This window comes from Periophthalmus magnuspinnatus, chromosome 24 (genome assembly GCF_009829125.3).
Source record: "Periophthalmus magnuspinnatus isolate fPerMag1 chromosome 24, fPerMag1.2.pri, whole genome shotgun sequence".
NCBI classification, from domain to species: domain Eukaryota; kingdom Metazoa; phylum Chordata; class Actinopteri; order Gobiiformes; family Gobiidae; genus Periophthalmus; species Periophthalmus magnuspinnatus.
The window spans coordinates 11,589,603-11,614,915 of NC_047149.1; the positions used below are offsets into that span (position 1 = coordinate 11,589,603).

Genomic DNA, 25,313 nt, shown 5'->3' on the forward strand with positions numbered 1-25,313 from the left:
AAAAGTACTTTGAGTCCCTAAAGTCCCCTAAAAATACTGTATCACAGCATTTGGCATCTGCTGAAGGTCTTTGTGCTCCTCCATGAAAGTTAGTAGTATTGTTGGAGATATTATATTGTGTTTATTATCACTAGGCTGAGGCTATGAGTCAGACGTGAGGAGGGGCCGCGCGGTTTTACTATTGGTCCGACGATTCCACCGATCACGCAGCGCTGTGATGCGCACTGCACTGACCAGAGAGTTTCGACGGCATGACGAATGAAATAGCAGAAAAATATATACATATACAGAAACGTGTTTGCATTATGGTTATCGGTAACAGCACAGCTTTTGCCCAAGAGTTCGTGAAACAGAAAGGAGCCGTTTGAATGGCCGCAAGCAACATCGTGCTGATGAACCCTGGTCCAACGATGACAACGGCGACAACGTAAAGCTCCCATTTTTCAGCCTGAGGTGAGTTTATGCTAATATACTGTGTGACCTCTAAACAGGTCCAGAGGTTTGTATTGAACTGTGGCATGGACAGCTGCTTGCGCGTCAGCATAGCGGCTGTTCAGTGCTCTCGTCATGATTAATGCTGTAGGACAAAATTAGAAGAGGCGCGTTTTTAATGACTTCTCCCCTACGTGTGTAAGACGAGTGATTATTTTTATAGGCATACCCGGTAGATCTCTACCATAATAATCAACGTGCGCTCTACGCATGTGCGCTCTGTTGAGTGGGCGCATTCCACTTGTATCCTCGTAACCTCAATTATTCGATTCTTGAGCAGTAAAGCCCACCCAGTGAGAAGTAAGAGCCAATAGGAAACAGTCTACCTTTCTCCTCTATGGCTCTTTCATCAGTGGGCGTGTTTGACAGTTGAGGAATCGAGGAGACAGTGAATAGAGCTGGGACTCGCCCAGAGACGCACGTTGAAGCAGCGCCATGTCTGTCATGGAGAGTGGGTTATAAATGCCGCCTGACCTTTCTGTAGCTTGGATCCTGTAGTAGTGTATGTGAAAGGCACGTAGAGGTCTTGAAGAACAGAGTATTGCTAAAAGGTAATGTAAAAATGCTCATTCAGTATGTATTCTCTTATTAAATGTGGGTATCATGCATTGAGTTGGAGTAGTCATTGCATGAGTGGGAAAGTAGATAATTAACCCAAAGGCACGTGCGCGGGTCAGAGTGTAAAGTTAATGTCCGGGGTCCCTTTCTTAATTTGGGTACCCTTCCGTGATCCAAGTCCTATTCGGTTTACCAAAACAAGTCCATATTCCCTCTCAGTTGTTGTTCTGATGCTGCTATTGTACATATTTTCTCCCTTTAAGTATTTCATTTGATTTTTTTAAGCATATCTTTTTAACTTTGTGCATGCCCTTATTTGTATTTGTATTTATTCAGTGTGTTTATGTTGCACTTTTTCACCGTATCAAGTTCCTAGTTTGTGAACTGTGTTCACAGACTATGGCAATAAAAGTCTTCTGATTCTGATTCTGATTCTGATTCTGAGTTCCCGTACACTTAAGTGAAATCTCCGTTCATCACAGTGCTCTCCCCTTGTGTGTGTGTGTGTATGTGTATGTGTATATATATATATATATATATATATATATATATATATATATATATATATATATATATATATATATATATATATATATATATATATATATATATATATATATATATATATATATATATATATATATATATATGTGTGTGCGTGCGTAAACCAGAAGTTTACATAAAAGACAGAAAAAAAAGAAGTTTACATAAAAAGGCACTTTTTTCCTCACTGTCTGGCATGAAAATTATTACCAAAATTATTTCTGCTGCCAGAATACCAATATTGAGAGAAGGATTTTTTTTTTTTTTTTCATTACTTTCTTCAGAGTGAGATGTTTACATATAGCTCATAAGTAGGTACTATTACCTTTAAACTGTAGGACTTGGATCACAGGTTTTGGAGATCCTTCCACAAGCTTCTCACAATAGTTGGCAGGAATTGCAGCCCATTCCTCCCAGTGAACTGCTGTAATTGAGACAAATTTGTAGGCCACATTGCTCGCACATGCCTTTTCAGCTCTGCCCATACATTTTCAATAGGACTGAGATCAGGGCTTTGTGATGGCCACTCCATAACACTGACTTTGTTATCCTTAAGCCACTTTGTAACCAGTTTGGCAGTATGCTTTGGGTCATTGTCTGTTTAGAAGATCCATTTGCACCAAAGCTTTGACGTCCAGACTGATGTCTTGAGATGTTGATTCAGTATTTCCACATAATGTTCTTTCCTCATGATGCCATCTATTTTGTGAAGTGCACCAGTCCCTCCTGCAGCCAAACAACCCCACAACATGATGCTGACACCCCCATATTTCACAGTTTGGATGGTGTTGTCAGGCTTTCAAGCTTCCCCTTTTTTCCTCCACACACAATGATGCTCATTATGGCCAAACAGTTCAATTTTAGTTTTGTCAGACCACAGGACATGTCTCCAAAAATTAAGGTCTTTGTCCCTGTTTGCATTTGCAAACTGTAATCTGACTTTATTGTTTCTTTTGGAGTAATGGCTTCTTCCTGGCAGAGTGGCCTTTCATATCAGTACAGTACTCATTTCACTGTGGGGGATGACACACTCTTACCAGTTTCAGCCAGTATTTTCACAAGGTTTTTTAGTTTTCTTCTTGAGCTGATCTGCACATTTCGGACCAAAGCATGTTCATTTCTGGGACACAGAATCCGTCTCCTTCCTGAGCAGTATGATAGCTGGACATTCCCGTGGTGTTTATACTTATAATTGTTTGAACAGAATAAAGTGGCAACTTCAGGCATCTGGAAATTGCATCCAATAATGAACCAGACTTGTCCAAGTCCACAATTCTTGGCTATTCTTTTGACTTTCCCATGATGTTACACAAAGAAGCAGTCTGTTTCTGGTGTACCTTCAGATACATCCACAGGACTGTCTCTAATCAACTCAATTGTTGCCAATAAACCAGAATCAGAAGCTTTCAAAAACATAACATCATCTGGGTTTTCCCAAATTGTTTAAATGCATAGTAATCTTACTGCATGCAAACTTCTGACTTTGCAGAAAGTAATGAAAAATTGTCTTTTAAAAAAATCCATCTCTCATTATTCTGACATTTAGCAAATAGAAATAATTTTGGTAATCTTAATTAATCTAAAACAGGAAATGTTTAGTCTAATTTCATGTCAGATAGTGAGAAAAACATGTATATCTCTTTTAAACAAGGCCCTGTGCTACACTTTGCTCTATGTGACTGCAGTGAGCAGCCTTTCTTGCAGTTTCCAATGAAAGAAAGTGGGTTAAATTAAAAAAAAAAAAAAAAGGGAAAAAAATGCCCACCCTGCTCCTGCTGCTTCCTTCTTTACTTAGCTTTTTAATCTTTTTACCTCTTGCAATGATGGAAAATTTATTTAGTTATGATTTTCTGTTACGTAAACCAAGATTTCAAGCCATTTTAACATTTTTTTAACAAGATTTCTGACGAGCCAGCGACATGTCTGGGGGAAGAATTTTTTTTTTCTGTGAACACTGGGAACAACAACTACAAATTAATAAGCTAAAAGCACAGATATTTGTTTTAGAATCTGAAAAAGGACTTCACTGAAAACTGCCTGCGACTTCCAGTACAGCCCAGAGTTACTTTTAGAGAATAAGATGAAAAAATTGTGCCAAACGTCAAGGTCAGAGATACACTGCTGTTAGTAGATGGTACTATCAGAGATGTGAACCACAGAGGAATCCAAACTTGCTCCTATCCCAGTTACACCGTTTCTGAGATTAAAACTCCAGCCAAAACTTTTGTCAACACACCAAGGAGTTAAACAGCTGATTGTGCATGTGGGTGCAGTGGACATAAGAATGGAACAGCCTGAAATCTTGTAAAGGGATTTCATTATATTATTTGAGGAGCTTGATAGATTGCAAGTTCAGACATTCATCAATGGACCTCTTCCAAACATACACAGAAGGAAGATGAACAAATTTACCTGGCTGTTTTAGCTGAACACATGGCTGTTCAACGCATATGTGCCCAGAGGATTGCACTGCATTGAGAACTTTGATCTATTCTGGAAACAAGAGGATTTGTTCAAGTTAAATGGCCTGCACCTGAGCAGAGCTGGAGTGAGAGAAAAGAGGAATGAGAGAAGCATCCCTGCTACGCCAGCCAGAGACCAAGCCAATGTGTCAGCACCACCAGCAGCACCACAACTAGGAGACACATAAATGATAACACAGGTGCATTGTTCATGGAAATGATAAACTTTGAAAATGTTGATGATTTGTTGAACTCTGTGACTTTGAGTGTTTTGAATGTTCTGAGCACCATTGCCCCGATGAAGGTTAAAATGGTAAATGATAAGCAGACAGTGTCATGGAGGAACGGTGACTCAGTCAGGGCACAGAAAAGGGAGTGCTGGAGGGCCAAGCAGGAATGGCGCAAGTCAAATTCATTATGAGATTTATAGAGAAAAGTTGCACATGTACAACCACAGTTTATGTGGAACAAGGGAGGTATTTTTCTGACATTACTGGAAATTGCAGTAACAAGTCTCGCATTCTGTGTGCAACAGTAAACAGGTTAACAAACTAACTTCCACATCTAAGTGCAACAAGTAGCCACCTAAACACCTAGAGCTGACTCACTTTGCTGTCACAAAACTGTCCAAGAGATCATCACCAGTCTGAGTTCATCTACATGCTGCCTCGATGTGTTGCCCACTAAATTTCTAAAGTCTGTGCTCAACAGTTTGCTATCACCACTCGTTTACATAGTTAACGTGTCACTTCAATCTGGAACATTAACAAGAGCTTTGAAAACTGTGGTTATCAAGCCTCTCCTAAAGAAGTGCAGTCTTGATGGCATGGTATTGAACAATTACCGACCAATCTCCGTTTTTAGACAAAGTCCTTGAAAAAGTTGTTTTCCAACAGCTTATTAACTTTCTCCAAATGAACAACTCCTTTGATGTTTTCCAGTCAGGTTTTAGACTCCACCACAGCACTGAGACTGCTCTTATCAAGGTGACAAATGACATCTGCCTGAACACTGATTCAGGCAAAGTCTCAGTCTTCATCATGTTAGGTCTGAGTGCTGCTTTTGACACTGTGGATCATGGAATCCTCTTACAGAGACTAGAGGACTGGGTGGGCATCTCTGGCACTAACTTAAACTCATTCAAGTCCTAACTAGAAGGCAGGGAGTACTTAGTTGAAATTGGAAAATGTGTCTCAGATTAAATGACCTGTGGGGTTCCTCATGCGTCAGTCCTGGGACCCTGTTGTTCAATCTCTACATTCTGTCTTTAGGCCAGTTAATACACAGCAATAATGTGTCCTATGACAACTATGCAGATGACACTCAGATCTATGTCTCACTGGCAGCAGGTGAGTATGGACCAGTGGATTCACTCTGCCACTGCATCCAACAGATCAGTGTGTGGATGCAAAACAACTTTTCCAGCTAAACTCAGACAAGACTGGTCATACTCTTTGGCCGACAGAAACATAAAGAAAGTGTCAGCAGTCACATCCAGTCTCTCTAAAACCTTAATCAGGCTAGAAATCTAGGGGTAATAATGGACTCAGATTTGAACTTTAACAATCACATCAAATCAATAACATCTGCAGCTTTTTACCATTTAAAAATATTGCAGAAATCATAGGAATATTGTCAAAACCAGACTTTGAGAGACTCATCCATGCATTTGACTCCAGTAGGTTGGACCACTGTAACGGACTGCGACTACTGTGAATTCAGAGACCGGCCTGCTGTAGGTGCCCAGAGTCAGGACTAAACATGTGGAATCAGCATTTCAGTTTTCTTCAGCTAAAACTTGGAGCAGTCTTCCTGGAGATGTGAGACAGGCCTCTACTTTGACAATGTTTAAATCCAGGCTCAAAATAGTTCTGTTTACCTGTGCATATGACATATGACAAGGTTTTTATTCTGCACTCTTCTCTTTTAATGTTCATTTTATGATGGTTATTTATGATTATTTATGTATTGATTTTTTGTATTGTGATTTTAATGTATTTCTAATTATGTAAAGCAATTTGAATGACTTGTGTATGAATTGTGCTATACAAGTAAACTTGCCTTGCTCACATATATATGGAATGGAAAAATTGGTATCCATTAAAGGCCGGGATAAAGAGTTCAATTCAACTCTGTCATGTCCCTGGAAAATATTTCCCAAAGAAGTAAAAATCAGAGGGGTGACATTTAAATTGCATGAGGTCATGGACAGTTTGATATGGTGATGTTCAGATTGATATAACTTTGTTATAACACTGTTTCTGATATTATCCCATTTGGTATTAGATCTAAACAAATGTCACCTGTCAATTTATAATTGAAAACCACAAAATACAAACCATAACAGTGCAGCACATGTTGAGTTAAAATCAATGACTTTGTTTGCTGTTACTGCTGACAACAAATACACAAAATGTAAAGCTTTACAAAATTATAGAGGGAGCCTTTATTAACATGGAGAAGACATGCCATATGCCATGCCATAATACTTATTCCTAATCACTTTTGGTGATTCGTACTATAGTAGTAATACTCGTTTTTTCTAACATACATGACCATTCACACAGACACATGATGACTATTACGCCTAAAAGCAATGTGTAATACCAACATAATTTCCATATCCCAGGAGTTTTAAGCCGGACACAAGATTAGCTGACTCTAACTGACAGTGTCCTAAACCCTCCACCTCTTAAGGCTGATCATGTGCATATTTGGTGAGAGCTTAGAGCTTCAGTTGAACTGACATGGGCTAGGTTTTATTAATGTGAGAAAAAACAGTTACCGGAGACAGTAAAAAAACAATAGTTTATTTGGTTAAAGAAACATGTATTTCTGAGAAGCTCACATTCATCTGTTCAGTTGTAATAATATTGTTGAAGCTCAGATGACTCCCCATGTTGAATAGTTTCTTTCACAGAGATTGTGTCTGTGGACACTGTACTTAAATACCGCACTGCTCGACTCTCCTGTTGTGCCTAGATTTCTGTGTTTCCCACAGGGTTATACTGATGTTATTTTATACAATTTCTGGAGTAAATATGTCACTCATTGCCTAATCAAAAACTACTGATTAAAGACTCAATAAAGTTACCTCTATATATTTATAATACAAAAAGACAAAAATTATAATTTTTAATACCTTTTTTTGCTAATCTTGATTTATGGTGGGACAAAATTTTGACTATGGGGGCCACTCCTCAGAGTTTTTGATTATTTATGAAAAACTCTGATAGGTTGATGACATTTATGCTGAGATACATATGGCATAGAGGAAGTCATTGATACCAAAACTATGTTGTTTTTTTTCTTTTCTTACTAAAGTATCTGCCTAGCCATCAGGAGAATAGATGTGATGGACCAACAACAACCATTCGTGATACGCTGTTTGCTGTATGTCCTCAGGTCATCTATGGGCCAGGCACCTCTGCGGATCTTGTGACCCCAGACACCTCAGAATGGGGGATGTTGTCCAGATGCATTTTACCACCGCCGACTATGTCATCTTTGCTGTGCTGCTGGTGGCCTCAGCTGGTATTGGCCTCTTTTATGCTTTCTCTGGGGGTCGTCAGCGCACAACACAGGTGAGCTCCAACTGTATTTTTGTATTTCCTGTTCAGTCCATATAATGCAGTCTCATCTAAAGTCCCAGTGTCTAAGCTCATATGGCCTATCATTGTTTTTGGCTATTATGTTTTAGGTCCAGAGACACACCTTGAAAAGGCTAATTTAAGTGTTGTAGCACACTATTCTCTACTGTTGTAGAATACTATTACACATTATACAGTATATTCCACATATTTTGCTTACTAGAATAATTTTAAGACTTAAACTAGCTTCAGTTGTCATTCATTTTTCCTTTTCCAAAAACTTCAAGCTTCATCTCTGGGCGTTCATTGCCTGGCACTCAGGCACCATGTTTTTAACTCTGCTCTCGCTCTTCCAGTCACCTGTTCAGGACTGATCAGTTTTCACTTTTTCAGGCCTCCAATGCATCAGTCGTCATTCTGTACCAGGCAGAAGTGGCAAAGCCATGCCATTATCTTCCTATGTATTCATTGCTTCATTACCTACATTTGATTTGTCTTCTTTGAGTCTGTCCAGATTTAACTCATATTGCTGGGTTTGAAATGAGATAACAACATTCTGTAGACCAATTCTATTTAAAAGAGATTGGGGGGCAGCTAAAATTAATATTGTTAAACTGCTGTTTTTTGTGATAATACTTAAAAAAAATTGTTATGGAAATACCATGTAATCAATTGGCAAAATTGGCTCTGGTATTTGCCATCTTCACAGTTGTTATTGTTGTTGTTCCATATTTATACACTCCTAAAAAGATCTTAACAAGCAAGATCTCCAAAAACTATTGTGAATCATATACACTTTTTTGAATTAGACAATGTTTTAAAAATATAAATGTCAGATGAAAATGGAATCAGGCTACAGAGAGGGCCTTGGTGGACTGTGTGCTAAACTAATCTGCTGTGTCATAGGAGTTCTTGATGGCTGACCGGTCCATGAGCTGCTTGCCCGTGTCTCTGTCCCTTCTGGCCACCTTCCAGTCAGCAGTGGCCATCTTAGGAGCTCCTTCAGAGGTTTACACCTTTGGAACACAGTATTGGTTCCTGGGCTGCTCCTACTTTTTGGGCCTTCTTATTCCTGCTCATGTGTTCATTCCTGTGTTCTACAGACTGCACCTGTCAAGTGCCTATGAGGTATGAGGTCACATTTACCTGCACAGGTACATTAGTACTCAGAGTATGTTGATTGTCTGATTACTGTGACTAATGGACGCTCAGCGGAGTCTGGTAGTCTGGAATTGGTAGCTCTGATTTCTTACAATTGCTGCATACACACATATTTTGAAACTGCATATAGAGTAAACAACAAGTCATTTACTTTTTTACAAATTTATTACTTTCCCACAATTTATTTGGGAATACTTTTATTACTTTTGATTAAAACAGTAGCACACGTAGTAGTCCATGTGATTGGACCGTAATTTATTATTGCAACGGTCTTGTCACCTGCAAACTGTGTTTGTGTTCTCCAGTTGCATTACTCTAATAAGAGGAATTTTTCCTGGCATGCATATACATAGTACATGTGTTCCCAGTTGTCATTGTCATGTCCTCCTTGCCTCCTGTGTTCAATGCACTATGATGTTATGTCTGGAGTGAAACAGAAGGTCATCTGAACAAAGATGAAGGTATTTGTGATTTCAAAGGAAAACTAATATGCGAGTTGGACCCTCTACATATATACAGTAGTCCTCTCTAGGTTGACTTAAATGAGACGTGTCAGCTCTGTTTCTTATTCACTTTTAAAAAGCTAATGAACTTGTCACTTTACTGTTTCACTCAGGTGTTTTTCAATAAATTCAAGATCCTTAAAACTATAATAAACTAATCCAGTCACATGAACGGATAAAACAGGAAAGCTATGTACAAACCATATGTACAAACCAAGGACCTCTGGCTAATATCCAGTTACTAAACTGGATTAATGAAATGTCCAATCGAGAAAAATTAATTTATACCATGAGATTATACAGTGGGCTACACCTTTTCTCACCTCTTCTTTTTCTCTTTTTACAGTATTTAGAACTTCGCTTCAACAAAACAGTTCGGGTGTGCGGAACTGTTACCTTCATCTTTCAGATGGTAAATTCTTAACATTTTTAGTAAATCTAGTTTTCAGAGATTTTATTGTTGTTCATGTCATTTTCATATTTATTGTTATTTTATTTTGTATAATATTTGTATGTTTTCTATAGTTTACATATCTTCTTCTCTAACTAGTTTTCTTGCATGAGTTGAGGACTCTTTTAACTTCTGCAGGTCATTTACATGGGTGTTGTCCTTTATGCTCCAGCCTTAGCACTTAATGCAGGTATAACAAACACATTTTCAGTTCAACTTTTTTCATTGCTTTTTACACTTAAGTAACATGGATTTCTTTTTATAGTGACTGGTTTTGACCTCTGGGGGGCAGTGCTGGCAATGGGATTGGTGTGCACTCTGTATACTGCACTGGTAAAATTGCATGTGTTTGAATGATGTGACTCGGCCAGGTGTTATTGTATCTAACCGTTTGCCGCATAAAACAGGGAGGGCTGAAGGCTGTGATGTGGACTGACGTGTTCCAGACCGTGGTGATGTTTGCAGGGCAGTTGGCAGTCATAGTAGTGGGGACCAGTCAAGCTGGGGGCATAGGCCAAGTGTGGAGCAAGGCAATAAACGGCAGCCGTATTGCTGGACTAGAGTGGGTTCTCTTAATTTAATTTCTTCAAGAATAATATTATCAGACTCCTTATTACTTATATTATTATTTCTATACTATACCCTTTGCCAATGGTGTGTCTTTGGTTAACTTCTTTTCATAGCCTGAACCCAGACCCTTTAGAGCGGCACACATTCTGGACGTTGGCTGTGGGTGGAGTCTTTTTGATGCTGGCTTTGTATGGGGTAAACCAGGCACAAGTTCAGCGATACCTCAGTTCTCGTTCTGAGAAAGAAGCAGTAATGTACGTTTTGCAACTTGACTTTAATTCATTCAACACTTTCAACCTGTTTCCTCTCATTTACTTCTAACAATGTGACTTTTTGTGACCTCTTTAGGTCATGCTATGTAGTTTTTCCATGCCAGCAGATTGTCCTCTGTCTGGGCTGTTTGATGGGACTAGTTATGTTTGCTCGCTATGGAGAGGATAGCCCGCTGGACAAAGGTTATGTCAAAACTAATGATCAGGTAAAGCACTGAGGTTTCTTGTTGCTGTTGGTATCTGTTCACTTTCCCTTCTTGTTTAATTCCTTTTTTCTTAGTATTAACGGAGACATAGGTAGTTTAGACTTTATGTGTTTGTGTGCGTCCAGATGGTGCTGTACTTTGTCATGGATGTCTTCAGGGATCTGCCTGGTCTTCCTGGGCTCTTTGTGGCCTGTCTTTTCAGTGGTGCTCTCAGGTGAGAGGAACACTTGTCAACTTACACAGCACTTCTCTGATTTTTAACAAGACAACAACATAGATTTTGTTGACAATAGAATTTACTACAATTAGGAATGGGAATCACTGGGTTCCTTACATATTGATATAATGGATAATAATAAAAAATCTTTTTATTATTTTGATATTTTGACACGATAATGTAATTAAAGTTGCAACCGGAGATGATAGCCCTCTCTCCCTGTGTGATTGCCATGGAGTCATGACAGCCCCTGCGTTGCAACAGCCTCTGCATCATGACCACCCTTGTATCACATTTGTCTCTGCCTGATGACCACCTTTGAATTGCACAAACCCCTGAATTGCGACCTGTAACAATTTTCAATCACTTTGCACTTTGCAGTTTTGAGTCACAGCGGCATTCACTTGAATGAGCAATTCAGATGACCCTAGAGCAAAAACTGAAAAAATTAGAGCATGGATCTAATTATGTTTTATGATCGGCATCACATAAAGGAACTTTCAGCTAAATTTTGACAATTTCTGTAATTTCTTTTCTCCCCAGTCCGTAATAACTTTTGAATGGTCTCTACCTATGGCATTCCAAATCTGAGCTCATTTGGATCAAAAACCCAGGACAAGATATGTTTTATGAACACGCTGTCAAAATGGCAATTTTTGATCCAATATGGCAGACTTCCTGTTCATCATAGAGCAGTGCTTTCATTTTTAGGCACTATCACTGGATAGTGATAGTGTATATCTGGAGGATGCATTGATTGCATGATTGAAATTTGAGGTCTCCAGGCCAATGCTTGTGGCCGTGAGGAGTCATCAAAGAAACAGGAAATGGAGGTGTTTCTCACCAGCATGCTATGCAAAAATCGTAAAGAGTATCCCAGAAAAATTGATAACATTTGTAAATTTATGTCTCTCCATGTGGAATGTAAAAATTTGAGATCGTTGGAGGAAAAAACAAGGGGTTGATTGGTTTCATACAAAGGCAGTAAAAATGACAACAGAATTTCAATCCAATATGACGACTTCCTGTTCATCATAGGACAGTGCTCTAATTCAACTTTAGGCTTGGCTCTGCACTGTCACTGTTCTGAATCTCATGAACCTACTACAAAATGTGCCTGTTCCCACTCCAAAATAGGATAACATGGGCTCTTTTGAGTGCATTGCCATGGCAATGCAGTGAAAGATATAACTTTTTTGATGGAAATGACTTGAAGAGTCATTGTGTCAAATGTCACATTCCATGATACTAATATTTTTCTCATGAATAGGAAATTTTGGGATCCCTCCATTAGGATAACATGGGCACTTCATCGCCATGGCAACACGGTGCAAAAAAAAACAACATGGGTTTCTTTGGATTTTGTGACTAGATGACCCAGTATCATTTTGGGGGAAATTTTATAACTTTTAGAAAACAAAATTTTCAGCCCTTTCCATACAAATGTATTAGTTATTTTGTAGGGGGCGCTATTGCGGCTATTTTGTGATGAATAGGTTTAGGCCAAAAATATATGAGCCCAATCAGACTTTGTATGTGCAAATGGGATCAAATTTTAAAATTCAAAATTTTCTAAAATTTTGATGAAAAATTGGGGCTTCACTGCAAAACCGTGATAGTTGTCAAAATGAATTGGATAACTTTTGATGCCCCACTTCTCTAGATGATGTACAGTGATTTTCAGCCCTGCCGGTGAAAGTTGGATCCACGAGCTTCATGTCTGGCTGAATGGTTATAGCAGTGCTCTAGGAATTCCTTTTGTGAATAATGTTTCTGGAAGGGAAGTTATCTATTTGCCTGCAATGTCATTCATTTAAAGGGGCTGGGAAAAAGTTGAGTGACAATATCAAACCAAACACTGGTCTGCACTGAATAGGCCTACTGAATGACTCCTTATGCACAGGATTAACAGCTTCTCATGTGACATTGTATAAAAAGTATTTATAAGGGACTACTTGATAGACAATCATCAGATTTTGAATTCCCGTATTAAAGTTCAACAAGCAAGTGAGATATTCAGGCAGTCTATGTCTAAAAACTGGCCGCTCTAGAACTGAAATGGGAAAAAAATGTTAGGTTATTTTGCTTCCCAAAAATGGAATACATTTCAAGGACACGCAAAGCTGGATACATTCGTACTATTAATCCACTTTAGTAATCTAATGATAAACATTTATAATCACACCTGTACCTACTTTTAATGTTTTTAAATGGACCCATGAGGTTATTTGTTTCATTTTTATTTGTATTGTTCTGTATTTTAACAAGGCTCTCATGAAAAAGAGAGACTGAGGGCTCTCATTGGGCTCTCCCTGTGTAAATGAAATTAAATTATTAATCTGGGATGACTCTCAAGCGGCATAAAATGCCTTAACGTTTGGCCATTTATTGAGAGAATACTTTTAGCACATTGGCAAAGTATCACAGTAGCGGGCAGAAAAATCAGTTTTGCTAAATCTAGTTTAGAGAAAAGCAAAGATGTCTTTTCTTTCCTTGGGCACAATGCTACCCTGTGATTGGTCCAGTTGCTCTGATTCACTGAAAGATTGTACTTTGATGGAACAGCGAGAGCCGTAGAAGGTGAATTTTCATAGGTTTGTAACCTCACAAATATCTTGACAATTCATCTTGCTGCTGCTGTGTAAAACATTGTCAATATGAACCAATCAATAGTTTCTCTAGTCTTATTTCCACTGTTATACATTTAACTAAAGATTTCTTTTCAGCACTATATCATCTGCGTTCAACTCTTTAGCCACAGTAACTATGGAGGACCTCATAAAACCTTATTTCCCAGCCATGGCTGAATCAAGAGCCACCTTGCTGTCCAAAGGACTTGGTATGGCCACTGAAAAAACAAGTGCATAATTGCATGGTACAGGATAATGCATGATACATTAATAGGTTTTGTGTTTACTGTTGCCTGCAGCGTTGGCGTACGGTCTTGTGTGCCTGGCCATGGCCTACATAGCCTCCTTAATGGGCTCAGTGCTGCAGGTATAACTACTAACCCCATTCTCATCGTAAATAGTTGCTACATACATAATGATATAATTAACTATATTAATGTGTGTGTATCCTTAGGCTGCCTTCAGCATCTTTGGGATGGTTGGTGGCCCTTTACTAGGATTATTCTGTCTGGGCATGTTCTTTCCTTGGGCCAACTCAACTGTAAGTGTAAAAAGTTGTACGTTCTTATCACAAATATCTGTTTTAATGGCTCTGTCTATGCAGGGTGCCCTCATTGGACTGATAGCTGGACTTGGTATGGCTTTCTGGGTAGGCATCGGTAGTTTTGTCATGCGCATGTCCAGTTCCAACATACCCCTCCTGAACACAACTATGGCTCCTGATTTTGAAAATGCAACAGTGGTGCCTTTTTTGAATGCTACAATCACTAAGCCCAGGTAACACATTGCACTAGTCTGAAATTTCTTTTTTTATTTAAATTGTGACCAGATTCTTTTCAGACCAACAGGTGTCGAGGCACTTTACTCATTGTCATACATGTGGTACAGTGCTCATAATTCAACCACTGTAGTTATTGTGGGACTTTTGGTCAGCTTGCTAACAGGTAGTCTACCACAACCTATTAAAAAAACATTTTCAACATTTTTCTAACAGAACTGACTATATATATATATATATATATATATATATATATAATCAAATGTGTATGTGGCCTCATGACTGTCACTGTGTGTACGTACATGCACAGGACCTATGAAGGAGAGCCAGCTCACCCCCGGCACCGTGTTCCCGGTTCTTGGCACGCTCCTGTTTTTCCTGCCTGACCGATACAAAGAAAAACTGTGCTGCAGGACTTCTCTGGCACCAAAGGTAGACCTACAAATGTCGACTGTACAGTCATTCCTAGTGGGGGAAAAAAAATTGTTATGAAATGTCTTTATTATGAGACATTTCTGATGCTTATCACACTGTAAGAAAGATACTTTACCCCACACAGAAATCTTAAAGGGATGCTAAATTGTTATAACAATAATAACATGGAATAATAAAATGAAACAAATTTTTTTTTAACATGTTAAACTCAAATACTTTCTGGTATTTGTGAGCAGCTTCGAGAGAGAAGTCCCTATTGCAAGACCATGGAAGCCCCCAATGGATCCGCCTTGTTTAAAGAGGAGTTTGTGGCTGAGCTGGAGGGCTCAGGAGCGCCCCAAAATGACAAGGAGAAGCGCAGCAGCCTGGTGCCTGTAGCAGGACTCCTTCTCCAAGAGACAGCTCTGTGAGGAGCCTGCACATTTTACCAAACAAGTATGGGGTGATTTTGTACACCCAACATGAGTAAAAAATATTTCTTTAACATTTTAGTAGAATTTCTGCTGCTGTGATTGTCCTTTCAAGAGAAACATACATTTTAGATTTTTAGCCATTTAATAGTTTTACTAAAGCCCACAGAGCAGTACATTCCAGTGACCAAATGCACTTTCTGTTTGGGGCATGGCTGTAGAGGAAGAATGTTTGGTTCTGAGATGTGACTATGTACTAAACTGATTTCCTGAAGTCATGCTGTAGTCCACTTCACTGTGCCAGTAATAGCTTACCGTTTTTGGAATCGAAGAATTCTTGTGAACCAGTGTTGTGCCTGTATATTTACAATGTGTCTTGAGTCTTACTTAGGGGTCACTGTCTACATGATGTCTGCTATTTTTGTACCAATCATTGTTTAAGAAACATGCAGCATCAGCTTCCGTTGTTTTGACCCCAAATACCTCAAACTATCCAACGCACAAAGAATATGGTTCATATTCTTTTGCTTTTTACGTATAGTCTTGTATATTTTTAAATGATACATTTGCTATTGTATTATATATTTTAGTAGTTGAAATATAATTTTATATGCAAGAACCATGAACCCTTTGGTGAATTTGAAGTAGAAATGGGATGCCTTGTATTTTTCTATTGTCATCCTCCATCAGCTCATGTACATCCCATGTTCTGACTACTGCCAATGTTCTCTTCATGGTTAACTTTCACCCCTCGCCTTGTCACTTCCTTTTTCTGACCTGAAATTACTTGAAGTGTGTGCCTTATTAAACCCGCACATGATCCCAGCACTACTGTAACTCTATGTTGTACATATAGTTCTACTGAGAGGCCTATACGATGCACAAGTGTTGACAGAAGAGGTAGCCTCACTTTCATAAAGACTTGACTTGTTTGGTGCAGTTCTCTAATGCTGAATTGCCAACATGTATTTTAGTGTAACTATAATTTTTCATCAATAGCCATTTTAAATATTAATACTTATTTTACTATTTTTAAGAGCATCGCACTTAGTAATTTCGAGCACTGTTAAATATTGTTTCAGTCATTTTTTAAAACAATATTTGCTTTTTTTTTTTCCTCATACCCAAGAATTCCCTTGCACTGCATTCCAAAAATGTTATTAAATTATTTTTCATAAAATGGCACCATACTAGACATTAAACCAACACTGTTCTTGTGGAAATGGGTCAGGTTTGAAAGTGTGTGTCATAACTGATGTCATGTTTATTCTGTCATGTATGTGAAAAATAATATCAAGTCTGTTTTATGTTATGAAGGTAAACTGTGTCTCCAGATATTAGAAATGACTTGAATGGGCTTGTGTGTATTTTTACATGAGATGTCACAATGCTGCTGCTGTTATTACCCCAATTATAGCAAATGGGCAGTAACCTCAAAATTGATTCATAAACCAATTTACCAAATCAATAAATAACTTTAAAGTTTGTATTGTCTTGATATTTGACCACACGCCATCCAATTGCTATGACACAGAAAAACTTATTTTTGTATACAGTATTACCCATTAAAGTACAAAAGTAAAAGCACTGTACACTTTACAGTGGATGCATTTAATTACTTCACAACATTTGAGAGTAGGTATACGTACTTTCTACACCAAACTTTTTTTTTACTGGACTGAAAAAGTGCCACTTTGTTGCTGAGAGAATGCTGAAATGGCCAGAGGGTGATTTTATTTAGCATGCTCATGGTGATCTCCTGCCCACAACAAAAATATACTAAAAACAATTAGGTCATTGAGTCAGTCTTTTTTTGGAGAAAAATGTGCACAATATCATTAAAGATAATCACATTTTACAAGTTCATACTTCTGTGTGAAATAGGCTACTTTTTAAAAGTATACTTTTCAATTGGCAGTTCAATACTGTTTTGAACTGATACTTTACTTGAGTTATTATTTTTGCTCCTTCATGTTCTTTTACTTTACAAAAATATGAGTAGGCTACTTCTACCACCAAACTATTAGCAAAATGAGAAAAAACAGTAATATTAACAGTATTAGTAAAAACCTAACTGTTAAAAGTGGACGTGAGCTCTTCACTCAATATGACTTGTGAATAATGTGTCACTGTGACAGAGTGGTGTGGTGTTCTGTTCTGTTCAAAGAAGCAACTGGAGCAGAATGGCCGCCACAGCTCAGTTCCTGGGCAGCTGTGGACACAGAAACAACATTGTCCCTCACGACATCATATATTCTTTCTGGAAGCCTCTAGTTTAAAATGTGGGTTATGCGTTTGGGTTGTTGGGTCTGGTGTATTTGGGTGAGGGTTGTCTGGTGTCTGGGGGCGGAACTCCAGAACAGAATGCACAGGGAGTGTGGGGGCGCACCATAAATCGGCCCCATGTTCTCCGTAATGAGTGCAGATAGTGGAAGTATGCAGATGCTCTTCCATTTCATCAAACAGGCGGGTGAACATAAACATATCAGAATCATCAATCGCCCATTCCAATCTTTGAACACAGCAGCGTTTCCAGATCTCACTCTAGATATTTGGCATATGATTTTTGTGTATTATTCTGAAACACTAGACTGAATGAGCAAATTCAAATTGTTACCACTCTTTCTGCGACACGTATTTTATGCTATATATTGACAGAACTATAATTTTTGTACATAAATAAAAAGTTGCTTCACAACTACGGCCCTTGTCCTTTTATAACCTTTATAATAAATAGTCCAACAACTCCAAATGAGTCAGCACAGGAAATAACCCCCTGCTCTTATGGATTTATAGGGATAGCCTTGGACTTCGACTTGTTCTGGAAAAGCAGATTTATTGCCAATGAGCAAATTTGTCAGTTTGTGTTCCATGAATTTCATATCAAGTGTTTTACTCTTTTAAGTTGTGTGATAAAAAATACAAAACAAGCAGATGTGTTCTCATAATAAACCTTGCCCATTTATTAACCACAAACACAAATCCTGTTAAAACACAAAGAGTTGTTTTTATTTGACAAAAATGCAAAAAGTGACCTGCAAGAATAAATAATTGGATATTGTACATATTCTCACCTTCTACAGTTACACAGTGTTCTTGCATACAGTGATTTGTAGCCTGTGGGTTGTGAACAGCCCAGAAGAGGTCCATGAAAAATGGTGACAAACTATACACAAAACCTAATGTTAGCAAGACACGAAGCTCCCGTTCTTGTAGACTTGAACTTCATGTACAGATAATCCGAAGGACAGGATGGTCTACTATTGTCTCCTAGTATTATTTTAAAGGTCTTTACCATGATAATGTGGTCATCATAATTGCTTTATTGTGTATGGAGCAGAGTGAAATATTCAGAGAAACTGCGATGGGTGCTTCACTCTTTGTGTGCATCTGGGGCTGGGGCCACTGTGCCATCCTGAGAGAGCAGGTCTCCCACACTGCCGCAGTACAGCAAAGAGCGCATGGGCCACTTCTGTGTGAAAGACACCAGGTAATCACTCAATGTAATTTCAGCCTCGGAGGCGTATAGCAAGTCTGTGTGGGCCAAATCATTTTGCAAGTAGTGCTTTAAGTTTTTAAAAAAGCTAAGGTAATTTGACACTATAGTTTTTTATTTTTATTTGCCAGTAGTGACACACTTGTTCTGTGACTGTTGTTTCTGCTTTTATATTTTTTTTTGCTAGTGCATTTCAAGAAGAAGATTGGGCTGCTGTTAGGCATTCTTACCTTCACTGGATGCAGGTATCCGCCTGGTCGTGAGGGCAGGTTAAGCTCTGCTTGGGTCCCCTCCTGGTCCAAGGTCTCTGTCAGATAAGCGATGTAGTTGGTAGCTAGAAGCAGAACGTCAAGTTTGGAGAGCTTGGTGTCCGGGGGCACAGAGGGAAGTGCTGCCTGTATACAACAGTGTGAGTTTTCTATGCAGGCTTAAAACAGGATAAAAGTTTTTTTTACAGGCAAACTATTTATCAAACTGCACATGTCCACCAATAACTTTTTGTTTTCATACAAACATTTAAATAATATAATGTCAGGGGTTTGTAGGATGCACAAATACCAGTAAATGTTGTGGTTTAGTGTTGATGTGTTCCAAAAGAAGCAACGGATTTTACGTCGTCTGTCCCAAAAGCCATCGAGTGTATTGTTAGTACATCAGACAGAACAATCCCTGTGTATCCTGGCACTTAAGCATGGGGGTGGCTGACAGTGTAGGCTGACCTGCAGGCTGTGGAAGGCTTGACGGAGGTTCCGCACACGGCTCCTTTCTCGGGCTGCATTTTCTGGAGAGTGCTGACTTCTCTGGGCCCGAGGCAGTGACACTGAGCCAGATTGCCCCTGCTGAAGAAACACACATTTTTACGGTTAAAAATCATTGCAAATTATGGCACATAATCTGTCTACCTACAACCACAACATCAAATCTAAAAGATTAAAAAAAATGACAGCTTATAGTAATATTAATAGTTCTAGTTATATTAGTAAAGTATTAAGTAAAGTATAATTAATAATACATTTCAATAATCTTGATTTGTGTGGGTATATTTTAGAGGCTTGTGGCTCATTTATGTGACTTGTATATGAAAAGACATGACAAATGGTTCTGCATTTGCAAAATTCATAGCTCACCCGTGTCTTTGGGCGCGGGGCTGGGCTGTTGCCTGCACTCTCCTGCCTTTGTGAGTCCATGATGGGACCACAGCCGAGTCGATGCTGCACAGACATGAGCGCTTCCAGAGGATTCACCGCCATCCGCACGCTCCAAAGGCTGGCTCCAGATCACCACGGCCTTAAACGTGAAGAGTTTTATATCCCCAAGTCTGAAGAGTGCATGTTTCAGAAAATAGATTAGAGCGGAGTTTTGATGCTAAAAAATAAACTGCTTTTACAAATAAAAAGTAAAAATAATTTAGCTAAGTAGCACCTGATCAGAGTGTGTCCCACCAGCTCATCTGCAGAGCCCATCTAACTGCGTCTGTGCATGTTACCTTATCGGGTGAGGTAATGAGGGGTCCTTATCTCCCTGCACCGGCGTCCCCATCCTCCCTGGCTTCACGGCTGCCAAGAGGAGCAAACAGCAAGTCGGCCCTGGGGGTGGGGGTGGGGGGTGGGTTGTCTCGGGGCACTGGGGGGCTTGGGAAACATGTAGCTCAGCTAACATCTGGACCAAGTGGGAATAGAAGTTTGGGGCAGTGTGACACAGAGGCACTAAATAGATGCAACTGCCCTTGAAATGAGGTAATTATAGACTTTCAATTATTGGTTGGAAACATAATAATAATGATATACAAATGACTACATTGTTTACTAAACTAACATCTGGGTCAAACCACAAAAAATCCCATAGTAACAAAACCTTTCTAAAAAAAATAAAAATAATTAATTAAAAAATACAATATCAACAGTACTACTGAATACATATAAAAGCTTTATCCATTATATGTTAATATTTTTGAAATTGATTAACCTTTGTGTTTGATTAAAAGTTTTAATTGACAAATAATCAAATCTGAATTGCGATGTTTTATAGTCAATATGGGGGAAAGATACCAAAAAAGTTGACTACTAATTACTTTAAAGGAAGTATTATTTTAATTACTCCCTCTTTAACAATTTCAGATTACAAACAGAAAGTGAGTTAACAAAGGAGCTAAAATTTAAATATGATGACTTTGTGCAAAAAGCCTGGTAAGCCACCTAGTGTACGCTTGAAGCTACTGCATATGGAAGTGAAAAACGCACCAGAAGGATTGCTTGACATTTGATTAAACAGACTTTAGAAAGTGAAGCAAGTGAGCTATTCAAAAGCTTTGGTACAACCAGACTGTGTCATTATTCTTTGTGGCACATTTTGTTTGGCCAAGAGCCGAAGCAGCATTTGAGCAGTTAATCTCAAAGTGAAAAGAGGGTGAAAAGGCTTTCAAAATGTTGCGTTATCCTTCACGTCATTTGGCCCATTAAAATCAGCTTATGTCTGAACCAGCATTGGTTTGTCAGGACAATCTCCTTTATTGATCACATGCTGCACAATGTACAGTGTGACTTTTCTTAAGATAAGTAGTCAAAGCTTTTGTTTAGATATTTAGCTGTACCCTTACACAATTAAGTCAGTAAAGAAATATAAGATAATTTTCTTCCATTAACTCAATAAGCAAAGCATATACAACTGAACCAAATGATGTTCAGTTAGTAGCCACTGGGTTTCTACAAAAGTAGAATCAAATATTTTGGCATCCTTTCTATTCCTAGTCTAAATTCACCTGTTCTTAATCTGACTCTCCACTAGTTTGATAAACTTTTTGATATCTTCGGCCATCAATTGCGGCTCCTCCATTGCTGCAAAGTGTCCACCTCGAGGCATGGGAGTGAAGCTCACCAGACGCCGATACTTTTGCCTGACCCACAGCTCTGGAGTGTGCATTAGCTCATTGGGGAAGCAAGCAAAACCGGTAGGAACCACCACTGGGATTCTGAGGAGAAACAAGTGAGTCTTGTGCCATTAATCCACCCCCTCCAAATTCATGTCACTCACCTTGAATGTGGCTTGTTGAGACCTTGGTTTAAGTTTTCTTTATAAAATCTCATGGAGGAGGTGATGCAGCCTGCAGTCCAGTAGATCATGACATTGGTGAGCAGGTCATCAAGAGAGAACTTCCTGCCCCAGAAAAAACAACCAGAATATCAGGATACCCAATGTCACAATTTACAGTACAGGATTCAACAAATGCTGCTTATTGTCAATCAGTAATCCCTTTTGTGCATCACTGGCAGTGGACATTTGTTGTTACTTCAGCAAAAATATCATATTTTAATTGTATGTTGTAAATGCTTATTTGCCTGATATTTTAGATTTTTGGATAAAGCACTGAGTACAGATTTCTGTGTAAATAAAAGGTAAAGAAACTATACCTGGTAAGGCCTCCATCCTGCAGGTTTCTGAAGTCTTTGCTTGTCCAAGTGGAGAATTTTTCCAGAATGTAGGCAGCCAATCCAACGGGGGAGTCATTGAGCGCCCGTCCTTCAAACACAGGACTCTTTAGTATATAGACATTCATACTACAGAGAGGTCCAACACTGGAAAATTTGAATTGTAACATACCATTCACATTCATAACATTCAACAATAGATTTGTGTCCAATACAGGCTCTGCATTGTAGGTGCAATGACCCACTCCTCACACACCCCAAACAACTCATTCAACCATATGCAAATTAAATACAGTATTTTATTAGGGTAATTTATTCCAGTCTAAACTGGTCAAAGGATTAATGTTTTCATTTAATTTATATTTTCATGTTCTTGTTTATTGAATATTAACAAGAGACAATTAAAGTTTTGTGTACTATTAAAGGGAAGGCATGTACAGTTTCAGATTTCATCAACATCTGTGTCCCCAGATTAAGATAAACATGCTCAAATCAAATATGGCATTTACTGAAAACAATTTTAATGTTGATTTATTCTTAATTACACCCCAGCAGCTGCAGTCAATCATTAATGTGTTTTTCAGTCATTATGTTGCTTGCTCAATATTCTTACCCACAGTGTCCGGCTTGGTGGCCTGAATGTGCATGTAGCCCGTTTCCAGAAGGGGCTCCACCACCAGTTTCTCCGCAGCGGGGTAAAGATGCTCCAAGTCCATTGGAGTGAAGCTGAACAGTTTAGGGAAGCATTTTCCCAGTAGCATGGAGAGAGTTAGCAGCAGCCCTGGCTTTGAGGGCGCGGCAAAGTTCAAATGCAAGCCTGTAACTGTCCTGAAACAAAATGAGTCTATTCATTATTTTGAGTCAAAAATATTGAGAAGGGTGTGGTGGAGTGGACTTTTACCTTGGTTCCAGTTGTGCCATGTTGGTGGTGACTAACCAGCCCCAGTCTCCTCCCTGAGCATAGAAGTGACTGAAGCCCAGGCGCTTCATGAGTTTATGAAAGATGCGCGCTGCACACACTGAATCGAAACCTGCACAAAACACATCGAAAAAAGAGCTACATGAAAATAAGCATTAGTTTGGGATGCAAAGGTTTAACATACATAACACTGAGTGTGTATTACTTGTGTGGACTAAAATCTGTATAGATACTCAATTTAACAATGGAAAAATGGATCCAGGTCTGATCCATAGTAAAAGCCAAAATAGACCTAGTTACATACAGAAACAGTAGCTGTTTCCAGTTTTAGTGTCATTAGCTCCTCGCTTCAGATAAATATGTGTCCACCAGCAATCTGACCAGCTGAAGAAGTGGCTTGGATGAGCAGCGAAATGTCTTCACTCCTACAACTTTTTGTCCAGTTTTTACAATGGAAGAAAGAAATGTGGCCTTACAAAGGCTGGAGATGACTCCCTTTGGACTGCTGCAACTTCCACAAGGACTTTCTACTGATCACACACTGAGCTAACCTTTGTGATGTGGTGCTTCAGAAAAGCCATATCCTGGAATGGAGGGGCACACCACCTCGAACACAAAGTGCCCAGGCTGGGACGGTTGGGTTAATAGTGGGATGATCCCATAGAACTCATAGAAGGATCCAGGCCAGCCATGAACCATGATGAGAGGAATCACCCTTGTGCCCTCTGGAACCACTGGAGGCTTCACATGCACATAGTGGACGTCAAGACCTGCCGCAACAAACCACAATCTAACTAGTCTGGATTCACTTATAAAGGCAATAGAGCTACACTAACCTTCAATGTTGGTTGTAAAATGAGGAAACTGGTTTATCTTCTCCACCTGCTTCTTCCAGTCAAAATCATTTCTCCAGTATGAGATGACTTTCTGCAGATGCTCAGAGTTGAAGCCATAGTGAAACTGGCTGTTGTGGAGTGAAGGCACGGGTCGTGTTTGGTCCAGCCGCTTGTGGAGATCCTGTGAAGGATACGTTTTTGAGAAAGTAATAAATACCCTGTACAATGATGTGGGAAAACAGGCTATTTACTACGCTTTGTAATTCTGAGGATCTCATGATTACCTTACCCATGAGAGGGGTTGATATACATTAATGAACAGGCGGAACACACACCTCTAGCTCTGAATCACTTGTGCTTAGTTGAAAAGGTCGAATTGTTGTGTCCTCCTGGCCATCAGGTCCATCTCCAAATCCCCACCACCCATCCTCTGTCTTCAGGACTTCAGGCTTTCTCCACTTATTCACCACAAGGAAAAGAAGTGCTCCCACAAGTGCTGCCAGCAGGACCTCCAACAACATGGTGCCAGCAAATGGAGGAAGGCAACCCTCTGTTACGATATAATGATTTAAAAGATTAAAGTAATCAAAGATAAGTACTGACAAACCTTCAGAAAACACAATGACAGTATTTTTGTTGCTGGAAATGGATATGCCAATATTTATAATATTTATTATAACAATTAACAATTTAATATAAAGTAAATATTGAGATAAAATTTTATATTGGCAATGGAATGGAACGTAGTTGTTGGGCCGTAATAATTTCTTAAATCGTGGTTAATTGATAAATGGATAACCATTTTAATATTCATCGAATTCTCCGACCCCAACTCTGGCGTGTTGCAGCAACTGTTTAGCAGGCTTTGGTTTGGCGCGTTAGAGTTCGGGTAACGCACAGATCAGTATGGGGCTCAGGTACACCACACTATTCAACTGAATTATGGGTACTCTGCATGCTTTTTGCTCAGACCCTGTTATAAAATCCTGCTTAGCAAACAGTAGGGCCGCTGCACGATCATAGATTTAGGGCGCAGTCCGACAACTACCTTGAAGTGACAAAAAAAACAGGTATAGAACACACGGCAGTGGCTTACCTAGATACGGCTCCAGCTACAATCAACCTATGGCGGTCCAACTCTGCACGAAGTCAGTCCAAAGTCTCCGAGTGACGTATTAGCCACGAGAGCGCGCCGCGCGCACAGGATCAACAAATCAGGAATGTGTAATATTTAAACCATTTTTTACCAGAACATAACCAAAGGACGTGGACAGAATAACAACTCAAGACTCATGTATAAGTAACTGTCTGGGAGTATTAATCTGAGTTTTATTTTTAAATTAACGTGGGCTAATTGGA

The 25,313-nt window shown here is 39.1% G+C and overlaps 3 protein-coding genes across 5 annotated transcripts; 1 reads left to right on the forward strand and 2 right to left on the reverse strand.

The window, feature by feature from the left end:
* Window positions 1-208: 208 nt before the first annotated feature.
* Window positions 209-16,103, forward strand: slc5a6a (solute carrier family 5 member 6a). 3 transcript variants are annotated; one of them, XM_033990474.2, is made up of 17 exons: window positions 209-453; window positions 7,461-7,639; window positions 8,552-8,773; window positions 9,656-9,721; window positions 9,899-9,950; window positions 10,026-10,093; window positions 10,168-10,322; window positions 10,444-10,584; window positions 10,679-10,808; window positions 10,934-11,022; window positions 13,752-13,864; window positions 13,955-14,022; window positions 14,110-14,196; window positions 14,260-14,432; window positions 14,496-14,599; window positions 14,744-14,865; window positions 15,105-16,103. In XM_033990474.2, the coding sequence occupies exons 2-17, from the start codon at window positions 7,514-7,516 to the stop codon at window positions 15,276-15,278; spliced, it is 1,890 nt and encodes a 629-aa protein (XP_033846365.1). In that variant the 5' UTR covers window positions 209-453; window positions 7,461-7,513; the 3' UTR covers window positions 15,279-16,103. The 3 variants fall into 3 exon arrangements, with proteins under 3 accessions (XP_033846365.1, XP_033846364.1, XP_055088371.1); XM_033990473.2 differs by lacking the exon at window positions 209-453 and adding an exon at window positions 883-1,043; XM_055232396.1 differs by lacking the exons at window positions 209-453; window positions 15,105-16,103 and adding an exon at window positions 913-1,043 and having other exon boundaries at window positions 14,504-14,599.
* Window positions 16,104-18,265: 2,162 nt separating this feature from the next.
* On the reverse strand, window positions 18,266-20,587 carry LOC117392414 (transcription factor 23-like). Its single transcript, XM_033990477.2, has 4 exons — window positions 19,902-20,587; window positions 19,494-19,613; window positions 19,005-19,169; window positions 18,266-18,750 (listed from the first exon to the last, which is right to left on the reverse strand). The coding sequence occupies exons 1-4, from the start codon at window positions 20,022-20,024 to the stop codon at window positions 18,652-18,654; spliced, it is 507 nt and encodes a 168-aa protein (XP_033846368.1). The 5' UTR covers window positions 20,025-20,587; the 3' UTR covers window positions 18,266-18,651.
* A 196-nt stretch (window positions 20,588-20,783) lies between these two features.
* LOC117392412 (epoxide hydrolase 1-like) lies at window positions 20,784-25,116 on the reverse strand. The gene is made up of 9 exons (XM_033990475.2): window positions 25,051-25,116; window positions 24,290-24,504; window positions 23,955-24,135; window positions 23,670-23,888; window positions 23,101-23,230; window positions 22,813-23,027; window positions 22,182-22,290; window positions 21,805-21,927; window positions 20,784-21,742 (listed from the first exon to the last, which is right to left on the reverse strand). Exons 2-9 carry the CDS (start codon window positions 24,473-24,475, stop codon window positions 21,529-21,531), a joined length of 1,377 nt encoding a protein of 458 aa, XP_033846366.1. The 5' UTR covers window positions 24,476-24,504; window positions 25,051-25,116; the 3' UTR covers window positions 20,784-21,528.
* Between the last annotated feature and the right edge of the window lie 197 nt (window positions 25,117-25,313).

Coding starts and splice junctions, on each gene's coding strand:
- slc5a6a (XM_033990474.2), top strand. CDS start 7,514: ATGGGGGATGTTGTCCAGATGCATTTTACCACCGCCGACTATGTCATC. Junction 7,640..8,551: donor GTCGTCAGCGCACAACACAG/GTGAGCTCCAAC, acceptor GCTGTGTCATAG/GAGTTCTTGATGGCTGACCG. Junction 11,023..13,751: donor CTTTTCAGTGGTGCTCTCAG/GTGAGAGGAACA, acceptor ATTTCTTTTCAG/CACTATATCATCTGCGTTCA.
- LOC117392414 (XM_033990477.2), bottom strand. CDS start 20,024: ATGGCGGTGAATCCTCTGGAAGCGCTCATGTCTGTGCAGCATCGACTC. Junction 19,614..19,901: donor CCCCGCGCCCAAAGACACGG/GTGAGCTATGAA, acceptor GTGTTTCTTCAG/CAGGGGCAATCTGGCTCAGT. Junction 19,170..19,493: donor AAGCCTTCCACAGCCTGCAG/GTCAGCCTACAC, acceptor TGTTGTATACAG/GCAGCACTTCCCTCTGTGCC.
- LOC117392412 (XM_033990475.2), bottom strand. CDS start 24,475: ATGTTGTTGGAGGTCCTGCTGGCAGCACTTGTGGGAGCACTTCTTTTC. Junction 22,291..22,812: donor CACCAAGCCGGACACTGTGG/GTAAGAATATTG, acceptor CTGTGTTTGAAG/GACGGGCGCTCAATGACTCC. Junction 21,743..21,804: donor CTCAACAAGCCACATTCAAG/GTGAGTGACATG, acceptor GTTTCTCCTCAG/AATCCCAGTGGTGGTTCCTA.